General features: G+C 32.1%; 1 protein-coding gene across 9 annotated transcripts; it reads left to right on the top strand.

The window, feature by feature from the left end:
• Nucleotides 1–213: 213 nt before the first annotated feature.
• Nucleotides 214–14068, top strand: LOC148614805 (katanin p60 ATPase-containing subunit A-like 1). 9 transcript variants are annotated; one of them, XM_088589198.1, is made up of 12 exons: nt 214–321; nt 2304–2510; nt 3162–3352; nt 3661–3835; nt 5608–5708; nt 6320–6425; nt 6891–7049; nt 8118–8244; nt 8627–8638; nt 10816–10950; nt 11754–11880; nt 13720–14068. In XM_088589198.1, the coding sequence occupies exons 2-12, from the start codon at nt 2337–2339 to the stop codon at nt 13916–13918; spliced, it is 1506 nt and encodes a 501-aa protein (XP_088445324.1). In that variant the 5' UTR covers nt 214–321; nt 2304–2336; the 3' UTR covers nt 13919–14068. The 9 variants fall into 9 exon arrangements, with proteins under 9 accessions (XP_088445324.1, XP_088445319.1, XP_088445327.1 ...); XM_088589193.1 differs by lacking the exon at nt 6891–7049 and adding an exon at nt 6690–6848; XM_088589194.1 differs by lacking the exon at nt 6891–7049 and adding an exon at nt 6690–6848 and having other exon boundaries at nt 222–311.
• Nucleotides 14069–14934: the final 866 nt, after the last annotated feature.

The following is a 14934-nucleotide window of genomic DNA, read 5'->3' as shown; positions in this document are numbered from 1 at the left end:
ATATATAGCAAGATGCGAATCCTTTTATATTTAACTCCTTGTTCTGTTTTAAAGAGGTTTTTTCACAGAATAAACTTTTCCTAAACCGTTTTGAATAATAGTGATAAAAAAATGGATCGATTGAGACTAAAAATCAACGTTTAATTTTTTTTGGAACGATTTGAAATTTTTATGGAATACTTATCAAAATTTTCGAGTCTTTCCGGAATTCGCAAATCCTAATCAGTTCTTCAATTTACAATCTCTGAGAAATTTCCGGTAAATGAAAAATCGAAAAATTCAACATATTTTCGCAGTTTTTTATTTTACAGGTTTGATATTGTACGTCTGTAGATTTTATTGTCATTTTTGTTTTGTGGTTTTGTATTGTTTAATCACACCATTTCAGATTAATTCCCATAGGCTATTTTTGGATCTTACTCATATTGGCTGGATCACAATAATGCACATTCACAATCACAGCACGTAGTCGTAGAACTAAAAGTGACTACATGTATATGCAAGATTAGTCTGAGATTGCTCTGATATCTGATTCTTATTTTAATTTTTTGAACTTCTCTACCATAACACTAGAAGTGTCACCCCTATGATTGACATTCCAGCTTGCGCATCTCTACTCTAGCAGAGACTTGAGTGCATAATCCCTTTTGGGATTCAGTGTCCAGAGCCATTTTCTGAAAATAGCTCTGGACACTGAATCCCAAATGGGATTATTGAGTGCAGTGCAACCTCAACACAAGACTTGTCATGTGGGTAGCTCAATTAACCGAAAACAAAGTGTATATATCTGAAAATCTCTATACAATACATTTTAGGTTGTATAATTGCTCACTATGTTATGTAAACATACTTGAAAAAGGTTTTTTTATATTCCAACACTTTCTAGCTACCCAGTGAAAGTCTGTAATAATCAGTAAAGTATCAGTATTTTCAAAATAAGTCATGTGTCTTTCCAATGCCAGACTTTGCATTTGCATTGGGATCTTTGAATGTGTTGTAAAATGACAACTTCTTTCATGAAAAAACTTATTTATGTGTATTTAAATAAGGTAAGGAGCAACTATATCACCCCTATGATTGACATTCCAGCTTGCGCATCTCTACTCTAGCAGAGACTTGAGTGCATAATCCCTTTTGGGATTCAGTGTCCAGAGCCATTTTCTGAAAATAGCTCTGGACACTGAATCCCAAATGGGATTATTGAGTGCAGTGCAACCTCAACACAAGACTTGTCATGTGGGTAGCTCAATTAACCGAAAACAAAGTGTATATATCTGAAAATCTCTATACAATACATTTTAGGTTGTATAATTGCTCACTATGTTATGTAAACATACTTGAAAAAGGTTTTTTTATATTCCAACACTTTCTAGCTACCCAGTGAAAGTCTGTAATAATCAGTAAAGTATCAGTATTTTCAAAATAAGTCATGTGTCTTTCCAATGCCAGACTTTGCATTTGCGTTGGGATCTTTGAATGTGTTGTAAAATGACAACTTCTTTCATGAAAAAACTTATTTATGTGTATTTAAATAAGGTAAGGAGCAACTATACCACCAAAAAAATTGTAGTTTATTGAGTTTTTAGACGTGGTTTTTGAAAAAAAAATACAGGGTTTTGGTTATTCAAGGTACTAATGTCATTCTTTACAAAATTGTTTACTGTCCATTGCCATACAATATTTAAGATCCTAGTACACTGTAACTACTGGCAGTAGAATAAAAAAAAACATCACTCACACACATGTACATTGTATAAACATCAAAAGATACATATAAATGGTCAAATGCATATTTAATCAACAAAATTTACCAAAATCCAATTTTACACTTTTCTACCATTATACAAAACAAATGACTGTCTCCCTATGTCTGCCAAATGGTGTTTGTATGCACACACTATTTAAGATACTTGAAAAAAATTAGTCATTTTTATTACAAGAAATATATTTGTACTCAAAATATATTTATATAAGGAATCTAATTAATGTTTTTCTCATATGTTGGCAAAAAAAATAACCTAGAGGAATCCCTTGGTTAAAATATTTCATTAAGCTGAGGTTAATTCTAAGATAAACAGTCTTGCCATTAGGCAATATGGAATTGGTCAATGCTAACAGTTTATTTATGAACCAAATGAAATATTTTAAGGTTTAGACCGAAATAGACTGTTAAATTTTATGATTGCTAAATGTAAGTGGTGTTTTCTACTATGATGATGCAGTCACATTGAAAATCATTGTAGCTTGGTCTTTGAAATACAAAGTGTATTTTACTTACATGTAATTATTTCTCTTTTTGGTAGCATTCTTTCTGGAAGCATTAAGTAAGCAGCATAATGAGTTCAGCTACTTTGCTTGGAGAGATTGATGAGAACACAAAGTTAGGGCGAGAGAATGCTCTGTTAGGAAACTATGACACATCATTGGTTTATTACCAAGGAGTCCTTCAACAAATCCAGAAACTTATATCAACGATCAGTGAAGCAGACAGGAAGAGAAAATGGATGCAGGTATGATGTAATAATAAAACTGAATGTTAAGGAGCATTACATCAAGAAGCTAGTACTACCAGGCCAGCATGCAAAACAAGAGAAAACCTCAATTTCTGACAGTGACATTTTCTCACAATGTACCCATAAAAAGAAAACGCACAAAAAAGTCATTGTTTTTCACAAACTGTTCATGTGTGTGATATCCATTTGTGCATGTACTATAATTTCGACTTGTACTATAATATGTCCAAACTATTGTGAAACTTTGGTGAGAGAAGGAATTACACAATATAAATTGAAGTTTTTTTGTTTACTAAGAAGGAAAATATATTACATCATAATCAATGATTTGTATTTGGCCATCTATATAATTTTTGATCAAATATTATGAAAATTCTGTTTCAAAAGTGTATTCATTTTACATGTTTATTATTACACCTATTGTTTTTGCCTGTACAATCACAGTAACTTTAGACCAGACCAACCTCACATGCCTTTTGGTTCTCATTATTTATGGAAGGAAACAAAGTATTATACAATGTACTTCTGTTTGATGATGTTACATCCTTGTAAGATTGGTATATTGTACCGGTATTCAGGTACATTATTTTGATTGGCCCAAAACTGATGCAATGTATAGGAACATAGCTGTTATATTTTGGTTTTCAGGCAAGAGATTTAATCAGTCAGGAACATGACCAGATAAAAGAGATTAGTGAAACACTGTCAAGTTTTAAGTCCAATAATCCTAAACCATACCCAGATAATGATTTTGGAAGTCCATTTGGAGATTATGCCAGACATGAAGAACCAACAAGAGATCCAGATGTTTGGCCACCACCAACTCCTGTAGAATACAGGTACTAGTATTAGAATACTTTGGAGTGTATTGGAATGACATGATTTTCTTCTATTTTCCGGTCATATTGGTTTCAGATTTTATCATGCTAGTTTTTAAAAATGTATATTTACCCGGTACTTCTTATTTTGTCATGATCCATACATTTGTTGAATTCTTAAAAGAATAATAAAGAATAATAAAGTTGAGATCTTGTTTAAACCCTTTTTATTATAGCTTCTTTGATAACCTTGATGTTATCTTACATTTAAAAATTATTTGAATACCTCAGATAACTTGTATTCATCAACCATGTATTTTGGCATGTAGACCTTCCCCAAATATCCGTGGTGGGAGACCAGCTCCAAAGAAAGTTGAACCTGTCAGGCGACCAGGTGGACCAAGTAAAGCAGCACCATCTAGACAACCAGATCGTGGTCGTCCTGGTGCTCCTGGTTATGGACGAGACAATAGGGGCAGGGACAACAAAGACAACAAAAAGAAGGTTGGATATGGTTTATCAGAGGTCACGTTAACACCAAATTAAGGGTTTTTTACGCAATTATTTCGAAGATTCATGCAGAAATTTTATGCTATGCTTGAGAGGTGCATGCAAGATAGAGGGCAGGGGAGAGTAAAATATCGTTCCCCGTTTGCCTATTCAACAGTTCTATTCACAGTTTAATCAAATAACTTTCAGTTTTGGAACATTAAAACTCTGTTAATTGGCTAGTGTCTCCCATTTGTGATTGGTCAGAGAGTTGCAGCGCATTGTTTATCAAAGTTTTTGTTAAGAAATTCCTTAGGTCTTGATAGAGAAAGTAAATGTAGAAACCAGCAATGCTACATCCTACCAACCATTAAAGAAACTCAAGTTAACTATCAATGAGAAATGGAAGTAAGAAGTTCAATGGCTACAGACAGATAATATTTACTGTTTGGCGATCCTTCTTTTGATTTCAGGTCATACTCTAACAAGATTTATACTGCAATCTCCCTATTTGCGCATATAAAACATATTTACTGTTTATTCATAAGGCTTTAATATGCCAATGTCATATTATCACTTTAAGCCACACCCACTGCTTGAATGTTTTGCACAATCTGTCCCATTTCAATCAATCACGAATAGATAAAAAAAAATTACACCTGTCTACGTCATCTATATTATTTGGCCCATACAGGAGGAGCCACACAGGGAACACATTATAGAATTCATATTGGGAATAACATTCCGCATTCATTAATTTTTTTTTGGGATAAAAGTATAAAACAGTAATAATGACTTTACTTCACATAAAAGGAACAAAAGGATTCGTCACGAAACGGGTAACCCTGTTTCTTCACCTCATCCTTAAATTCCTTTAATGTGAAGTCAAGACACTATTATTGTCTATTTTCTTAACCTCATGTGGAAACACAGTCTGAGGTAGTCCCTGTACACAACTGCATTATTTTTATCATCCAATCAGAGCATATCAACATCACAGGTGTAAACACTAATGAATCAAATAAAAATGGCAAATTAATTTAAATTGATTCACATTACCAGAACATTGGCCAAGTTTTAATTAGGAATGATGCTAAATATTAGATTTATATACTTACAAGGTAAATCGTGGCAAATGCATCTATAAAAAGTGTAAAACTGATATGCAGATGGAATTCCAGAGTACTCTTTATTTCTCTTCTTTTCTCTCAAATATGGTTTCTGCTAATTAGAATACTGTAGAAAAGGGAATGACTTCATAGTTTAGATGTTAGAAATACACAACCAAATCATTTATATTTTGGATATTTGGCCTATTCATGGTCAGGTAAAAACATCAATTAGCACCCAAATCTTTGTGTTTTTTAACATAGAAATTTAAAATCTAGAGCTACCACTGTTCATATTAGTTTGTGTTGTGATATGGTCATATGTCTTAAAGAGGGAAATTGGCAGACATATAATTTGTTCATATAATCATGATTTGATGACATCTTATTACCTAAAAGTAATGCCATGTTCATATGACCAATTGGTATGTTCAATGTATTTGGAAAATATGTTCCTTGGACTTTGAACAGAAAAGAAAAGATAAATAAATGTCATATTCAATGTTAAATGTATGATATATACTTTCCTGTTGTTTGAAATAATGGTGGAATTTAGGTTTTCTTTGCCATAAGAAGAGTGAAAATTTGCTTAAATATAAAGTATAAAACACACGTTTTCTTTCAAAGCAGAGATACTTGTTCATGTAGAATATATACTGTTGATCAATATGTTTATAGAATGATGATGGTGAGAAGAAATTTGATCCTACAGGATATGATAAAGGTCTTGTAGAAGGTTTGGAAAGGGACATCATACAGAAAAATCCTAATGTTAATTGGTAAGTCAGAGTTTAAATGATTATATCCCATCTGTTTTTTTAGATGGGTTATGCTTTTGTACTTCAAGGTTTATGCTCTCCCTGTTATTTAGTTTATTTATTGAATTGGAATAAAACATAACACAATTATTTAACACAATACTTTAATGTCTAATTAAGACACAGTGAGATTTTATATTTTACTGAGGAGTGTCTTTTGGTTAAACTTCAACTCAGACTCTTAAGTACATGTTTTAAATATAGTCTGGTACGTTATGTCAAACTTTTATTTTTTTACTTTAACTATTGGTATTTAGCTTCCTACAATACAACTTTTTCAAGTAAGAAAGCTGTCAAAGGCCTGGATTTTTTTTTCAAACAAGATCCTGAATTTTTTCTACCACTTGCATCCTGCCTTTTTATTTTACTCAGTTGTTCATCCTGAATTGTTTAACCATATATCATAGTCCTGCCCTGCCTTTTTATTTCAAATTTGATCCTAGCCCCCCCCCTAAAAATCAAATGATTGCTCCCTGAACCAGAAAAGTAACAAATTGTTTATGTATGTGTTTATGTAATAACATGTGTCTCCAGACATTTTATAGACTTTCATATAATTTGATATTTTTCAGGGATGACATAGCTGATCTGACAGAAGCCAAAAAATTATTACAAGAAGCTGTTGTTCTGCCATTGGTTATCCCTGATTTCTTCAAAGGCATCAGAAGACCATGGAGGGTAATCATTAGTATTAAGGGAGATAACTACTGAGGATTTTGTATATCACAAAGAAATATGTAACCTGAAAATATCTTGTATCTTGAAAGATCTCTGATTTAAATTCATTAGAAAAACCAGTATTCTGTTGCATAAGTAAATATATATGAATAAATTGCGACATAATGATTGTTCCATTTTGATAGAGTTTTTATTTTGAAATTCCTTTATTGTCTATATAGATTTCAGTCAACAAAAAATAAAGATGGGAATTTTCATTGATAGGGTGTTTTAATGGTGGGCCCACCTGGGACAGGAAAGACGATGTTAGCCAAAGCCGTAGCAACAGAGTGTGGCACTACTTTCTTTAATGTATCCTCGTCAACACTTACTTCTAAATACAGGGGGGAATCCGAGCAGTTAGTAAGACTCTTGTTTGAAATGGTAAGATATTTATTTATATGCTTTCTTTTTGCCTTGGTTTAGGGTGTGTTGATGGTTGGGCCTCCCGGTACTGGGAAAACAATGTTAGCTAAAGGTGTAGCCACAGAATGTGGAACAACTTTTTTCAATGTTTCTTCTTCCACCTTGACGTCCAAGTACCACGGTGAATCAGAAAAACTGGTCCGAATTCTCTTTGATATGGTATGTTGCACTTTGCCTTCAATCACCCATCATTCATTTCATCTAAAGTTTCTTCCTTACTCTCTATTTCTTGCTTACTGTTTCTGCAAAAGTAACCATGCATTACCTTCTAAATGTTGCTTCCAATTGCTCTAAAGCGTATTTGTTCAAAGTAGAAAAGAAAACTCAGGAATTAGTTTTTTGTGAAAGAATTCTTCAAGTACCACTGGTTACCTTGGCTTTTTAAGCCACCACAATAATTTATGAACTGAAACTTTTTTCTTTTAAATCCAATCTCCAACCATATTCTCAACCTTAACTTGAAGACCCTAAGGTGATTTCTTGAGTCTTTGATCTCTCCTACTATGTGTGGTAATTTATTCCTCAAGTTCTACCAGAAAAGTGGGTCTTTTTATCATAACTAACATTCATATGCTGCTAGCCAAACAGTAGATAACTGCACATTTTGTGACTTATATCATTGTAAAGCTTATTAATTGTGGTCCTGAAAATTGTTATTTATGATGAAATTTATTGTAGGGGCAGATGCAGCAATAAGATGAAAATCTGTAGAATTGAAAGCTGGTTAACCTTAAAAAATTCTTACATATGAGATCTCCTTCTCAAAATTTTCTCAAAGGGGTAGATTTGCAGAGGTTTTGTTTTTGTGACAAGTTTTATGTTTACCAACAGACTCTATTTGAAATTAAATCCAATTGCTACAATAATTTGTGACATCCCCTCCTTGAAAGATGGCATGCAATGTTTCGTCATATTACAATGATAATAATGGTTCTTATTACAGGTCAGAAATCACATGAATTTGTTTTGACCAGAATTGAATTACTTTACTGCCATTTTAACCTGAAAATTCTCATAAGATGGGGAAAAAATTGCAGAATGCCACTAAATCTCGGGCTTTGACATAGGTACAAGAAATAGAGATTGTTGATTTTTTATTGAAGTATTGGAAGGCTCCCGCCAAAAAAAATTAAGGTTACAGTAAATGTTTCAGCATTGCTGGAGATCATCAAATTCATAAAAGTCATGTTACTAATGACAGATTTAACTTTGCGTCATATTTTGTAGGCCAGGTTTTATGCACCTAGTACAATATTCATTGATGAAATAGATTCTATATGTTCTAAGAGAGGTTCTGACTCAGAACATGAAGCCAGTCGCAGAGTCAAGTCAGAATTACTCATACAGATGGATGGTATGCGTATTTTTAGTTTTTCTAAAGATTGTTACAGGCTACCATATCATTTAAAAATCTCGAACTTGAATTTTCTTCAAATCTTTTGTCTCAAGCAATCTGAATTTGGATTAAAGAAGAATCAATAACAGACTTTCAATGTAACTATGTCAAGTTACAGCATGGTTATGATGTCTGATTATTTTCTTCCAATTAAAATGAAGAATTATACTATACTAAGAAATGGTTTGTTTTTTCCTTGAGTTACATATTTGTTCTATTTGTGGCTTGGTGACAAAGAAGGTCTGGTTACAGGAGTATTTAATTTAATATTGAAAAATTGTAAATCATAAGAACTTTAAATTAATGTCCTGCTAATAGTGTTATCTTGATTTTCCCCCAGGAATGTATGAAGGTAGTATATTGATTAGGAATGTTTATATATTAAAAATTTTGTTCTTTTATGGAGACTTCAGTTGAATGATTGCTACCCTCTTCCCTGACCTCATGGTTCGTGCATTTGGTTAGGTAGATAGCTTCAACATTTCTTGCCTGTGACTCAATATTTGGGTACAATAGCTTTAGAAAAGAGGTAAATAGATCTCTGCAAGTCATAGCTCTGCATTTCTATGTTGATCAGAATGGGATTTACTGATAATATATTTCTTTTTTTATATTGTTGAATAAATTACTTTCTGTTTATAATATTGATGCTACTGTATCTCCCTTGAGGATCTTTGGGTGTTGATTTTTTCTAATTGTTTCATTAAATGAGAAGACTATATTATTATGCAAGTCACAAATATCGAAACTAATCTGTTAAATGTTAGTGAAAATTAAATTGAAAAAAAAGTAATTTCCTTTTTTTAGCTAATTAATCGTGATTCATTATTAGGGAATTAGAATTTCCCATGCCTATGGGCGCCACCATGAATGGTTAAGCTGTGACGTCACAAAGTCGGTTTGTAAGTGAAAGTAAATAGGTGGTTGATTACAATGTCCGAAGAAAGCACAAATTTGGGACTTTTCCCCTATATTTTTAATACAAAAATAAGAAGAGATTGAGGCACAACATGTAAGCAAATGTCAGACAACATTGATGAACGATAGTATTTGCAGCCAGAAGACTAGTATGTCTGAGGAAAATCTAATGGCTACTTCCAAAGAATGTTCATGTTGCCAGTCAAAAAACTGTTTGAATATTTCTCTTTTATCATTTATGCAATCATAAGCTTGACAAAACAACATGTTTTGGTGATTAAAAAACAGGATTGTAGAAATATTTACAGAATATTCTTTGTTTACATATTAATATGCAGTACTTGTATCAGTACCAAACCGACTAAGTGATGTCACAAGCTAATTGGAGGCTATCAGTAAAAATCAATAAATCCTGTGTATGATCAATACTATCGATTTCTTCAGACAGAAGAGTTTTGCTATTCACATATGTCTCAAAGATTTAGAATATTGCATAGCCTTGTGCATTATGAATTAAAGGTTATTTATTTTTGGTTACCAGCGTATGATTTTTCATAAGAGCTTAACTTAATACAAAGGTTTCTTTCCCTTTAATATATTCAGTAAAGGTTATGATGAATATTATATTTATATACATCTTAACACACATACCAGGCAAATGTATACTTATATGTTGTGTTGTAATGATCTTGATAAATACTGTGTATGCATGTGTTGTGGAAAACTTAGGCATGTTCAATTAGTTCAACCAATAAAATCTTTCCTAACTTACAGTAATTAAATAACAGTAAAGCTATTGTCTAATTTATAATACCAGTTTGTTCACAGCCAGATACAAAGTAATGACGTTGGTCATGTCTGTGTGTATTCACTAGAACATGAAAATAAAAATAGAAAATACTTCATTATATAATAATACTATCTCATACTTTAAAGTTTAAAGGGGTATTTTCTAGTTGAGATGACCCATGCAAGATGAGCTCATGCTCATATGTCTTTACTCAATCTTCAACTGGTATTTCAAGGATGCCATAGTCAATAGAACTTCATAGATAATGTTACATTGTATTGTAAGTAATAACAATGTCAAAATGTAATGTCACAATAGAAATGACAACTTTTTCTTTGACTGAAAGTAGATGACCTCTAAATTTTAGTGTTTAAAGGAAGAAAAAGATCCTTACTCTCATTCATAAATAAAGAGCAGGGAAATCTTCCAACTGGTTTTTTATAGATTTCCAAGTTTTTAATTTTTACTGTGTGTAAGAATCTATCAATCTTTATCCATCATTAGTAGAATAGTATTATAGATATAATTTTTGTCTATATAGTGGTATGATTTCTGCTCGGTAAAAGGATTTTAATTCGTGGTTACCAATTCTTGTGGGAAGAAACACAAGTTCCTAGATTCATGAGTTCATGGTTTTAAGGTTTTCAGTGTATACAGCAATGTGATTATTCTTTTGGTTGGGAACCAAATTTTGTGGTTTGGCCTTCCCATGAAGACAATGAAAATTGGTACCCAACAAACAATAGTACTTTCACAATATGAAAATCATTTCCCTAAGAATACCACTATATCTGTATATACATTCTATTGTCATTTGTCAGGTGTTGGAGGAAGTGCTGATGACAGTGAGGAACAGAAAATTGTCATGGTTTTAGCTGCCACTAATTTTCCCTGGGATCTGGATGAGGCTTTGCGGAGAAGATTGGAGAAAAGAATCTACATTCCATTACCAACAGGTATAGTTATATGAGATCTGTTATTGTAAAACTATTACAACACTGCCATAAGAATATGCTTAAGTCTTAGATGTAAAATAGTTGAAAGTTTGCAAAATAAATACTTTCCACCAAGTATGTAGTATTTAAGTATTAATCCACATAAAATTCAGACGTTGCCAAAGGAGTAGAAAAACCCACCAAACAAACAATGCTTTTTCAGTCTACACATGTTATACTTTCACATAATGATAATCATTTCTGCTCTTTTGAGAAAATATACACTCATATCCCACTTAAAACAACCAAATGAAACCAAGTCAAGAATAATAACTCTTGCAAAGTGCCAATTTCATGTACAATCTATATAATTTTAACTCAAAGGAGCAACAACCAGATGAAAAACTAAGACTGGTTGTGAGATTAGTCACTGTTCCTGAACAAGAAATAAAACTGAATTCTGTGGGTTTTTTAACGTGTATGAATCGCCTTCTGTCTTATTTTTAGAAAGACTGCTACTTATTGAGTGAAGACTGGTTGGGTCTTAGTCAGAATAATGTGTTTGAGTGGGGGGCATGCCTACCTGCAGGCTGTTGCATTTGTGACCCCACACAATAAAGATCTGTTTCAGCGTGTTGGTCTAGTACAAAGCAGGGTCTGTTTGAATGGTCAGTTGTTCTTGTTTTGAAATGCAAGAAATGTTTCCCATGGGATGTTAAGACATAATCAATCAAACAAACAAAATAGAAAATCAGATAAATCATGGAAGTTTTATCCTTTTTGACATTTCAATGGTGAGATATTTTGAATTAATTTTTTTTCAGCTGTTGGTAGGGAGGAACTTTTGAAGATCAATCTGAAGGGATTGGAAATAGCTAAAGATGTAAAACTGTCTCAGTTGGCAGAGACACTGGAGGGTTATTCTGGTGCTGATATCACTAATGTCTGCAGGTAAGCTTGTAATGTGTAAGGGTAAGGTGAGGCAAATATTATTTTTGGGTGTTTTTTTTTTTGCTTTTTTTTAAACACATTATAAATTTCTCATATTGATGTAAGAATATTTATGTTTATTTACTATCTGTGTTTTGTTATTTAAGTTCACCTGACCAAAGGCAATGTGAGATATTGCCATCACTTGGCGTCCTGTCGTCATTATTAACAACTTTTTAAAACTCTTCTCCTCTGACACTACTTGATCAGTTGGAACCAAACTTGGTATGAATGTTTCTTGGGGTATCATGCCATTACTAAAAATTAAACAGAGGGGTCAGACAGTAGTTTTTCCCATGTATTTCCAAAATTGTTAGGTTTAGCAAAATTCTGACAGAGTAAAAGAGTTCAGCATGGTGAAATCTACCTGTGATCTAATTTTTGTTTTAATCTTTTAAGCCATGTTGGAATTATTGCCCATTTTTTGACATTTTTTGGCCATTTTTAATGTTACTTCTTCCGAAAATCTTCTCCTTTGACACTACTTGACCAATTGGGACTAAACTTAGTATGAATGATGAATGTTCCTTGGGGTATCCTGCATAGAACTGACATGGGGATTTTTGATCTGTCAAAAAATGTGGCTGCCATTACAAAAAAATAGAACATAGGTGTCAGAAGGGTCTAGGACATTAGCACCCTGGTAAAAGCCCCGCCCCCCATCTTATAATAAGCTTAGTATTAATGTAAAAATATATACTTATTTTTATTTGGTTTTTTTTTGTATTTTTGTATTTTTTTTCTTTTGTTTTATGTTCTTTTTATATTGGTACTGCATTTCTGTTTAGTATAATTAGGAAATTTCTGACATGTAATAAAATGGTTCAATTTCTGTGTATTTTTTTAAAGGGTGTACTCATTTTATATTTGATATTGTAGTTCTTATTACCAGAATCATTTGAAATTCCATCAATGAAATGAGAAAAGCTGCCAGTAATTCACTTTCTAAAATGAAAACAAAATGACTGCTTTTAGATATATTTCCTTTTAAAAGAGTGCATATTTGACAACTGTTATTATTTTAATGATAGTATTCCAGTATTTATACATTTTTATGATACATTAGTTCATGTAATATATGTTGCAAAGAAATTAAATTTCAAATTTTACACTTTCAGTATTAATAGAAATATTATTATTTATTCATAATTGATAAAATAATTTCTCATGGGGGTTTTTGTCCTGACACTAGGTTAGACAGTAATATTTTGCATATTATATCTCCAATACCGTTAGGTTTATCTAAATTCTTTCAGTTGCTGAAATGATCCTTATTACAAGGCATACAAAAGTCTTCAGGGATCAAAGTTGTCAGATGACACCTTGTAAGAGTTATTGCCCTTGAAAGGTGAAAATTGACGTCTTTTTACAGTTTTCAACCAATATCTTGAAAAATATGATAGAAAGAAAGGAACTTTCAATTGATGAAATGATCCTTATAATAAGTCCTACCAAAGTATTCTGGAGTCAAAATTTTTGGACAACAAAGGTTAAATTTGTTGCCTTTGAAAGTTAAAGTTGAACCAGGTGAGCAATTCCAGCTCCTGGGAGCCTCTTGTTTTCAATTTTTGGGGTCATAAGGAACATGAATTAAGTTTTAACAGTATACATTGTATTACCACAAGTGGATGTATAAACTGGCTTGTGAATAAACAATTAAGGAAAGTTGGTAGAAATCACTTTTTAGAGTGATAAGTCTGAATAATTTTTATTGAAAAAAATTGGACTCATAAAATGTTCATGTCTTGAATTCAAATCCTTCTCAACAACTCTAAATGCATTTTTATCTACGTTCTTCAGAGATGCAGCCATGATGTCATTCAGAAGAAGAATCAGTGGTTTGACCCCAGAACAGGTCCGGAACATTCCGAAAGAGGAACTTGAAATTCCTCCAAATATGGAAGACTTTGAAATGGCCATTAAAAAGGTCAACAAAAGTGTGTCTGCACAGGATCTGGAGAAGTATCAGAACTGGATGAAGGAGTTTGGGTCTGTCTAGAGAGCATTAAACAGACTGAACATTTTTATTAAGTATTTGGCAGTTGTATTTATTTATATTTTTGGGTTGATAACAATTTTTTCCACATGTATATTTATTTGAAAGAAATCTATTCAGTTCAGAAATAAATTCCAAATTTATTATTTATAATTTATTTTCATTATTGTCTGTTAGTGATATTATTTCATTACAACAGGTACAAACACTAACAGTTATTGTAAACATACTTATTTTGGTAGTGTACTAATTTTTGCAGTGAAAATAGTACATGCAAAATTTTATTTTTGAAATTATTTTACGCTCATCATATTTTTGAAACAATGAGAATTGAAACCTGCAAATATGTTCACTTGACAGAATCTGCGAAAATTAGTAACTGAGAAAATTAATAAGTTTACAGACTTCTATATTTAATACAATATTAACTTTGAAAGTACTTTTATTCATTGTTACCAATTTTCCTGGTTATGGGGAAAATTATCAGTCTTAGATTCATAAATTCATGGATTTGACAACTCTACCATACAAATAAAAATGAAATGTCTTTTTCATTGGGAACTGAATTTTGTGGTTTACTCAGCCCACATAAACCATGAAAATTGGTATCCCACAAACAATAATACTTTCATAGTAACTGTGATCATACCAATAATTTACAAAAGGATTAGCTTGCTCCGCTTTGTATCAACAAATGTATTGTCTAGAATTTCTTTTTCTTCCCAGAGTTTTGATTTAAACTTAAAACTTTCAAATAAGATGAAGAATGGCATTATTTACACATTATATTTCCTCTTGATACAAAATGAGTACACAGAAAGTCCATGTTAACTCTAAAAAATAACTGAATTGTGAATCAGAATTAATACTAGGCCCAAAAGATTGTACCTGATAAATTGCTTTTTCGTACCTCTCACAAATGTTTCAGTAAAATGATGAAAAATGTCTCCGATGAGGGTTTCAGGTCACATGGACCCCAATGTGAGCTGTATTGTCTTCACTTAGCATCCATTGTTGTC

This window comes from Perna viridis, chromosome 6 (genome assembly GCF_037379345.1).
Source record: "Perna viridis isolate PV_CMFRI_1.1 ecotype Kerala chromosome 6, ASM3737934v1, whole genome shotgun sequence".
In the NCBI taxonomy this organism is placed as follows: Eukaryota; Metazoa; Mollusca; class Bivalvia; order Mytilida; family Mytilidae; genus Perna; species Perna viridis.
The sequence above is the reverse complement of the archived record's forward strand: the minus strand, read 5'-3'. Positions and strand labels throughout refer to the sequence as shown.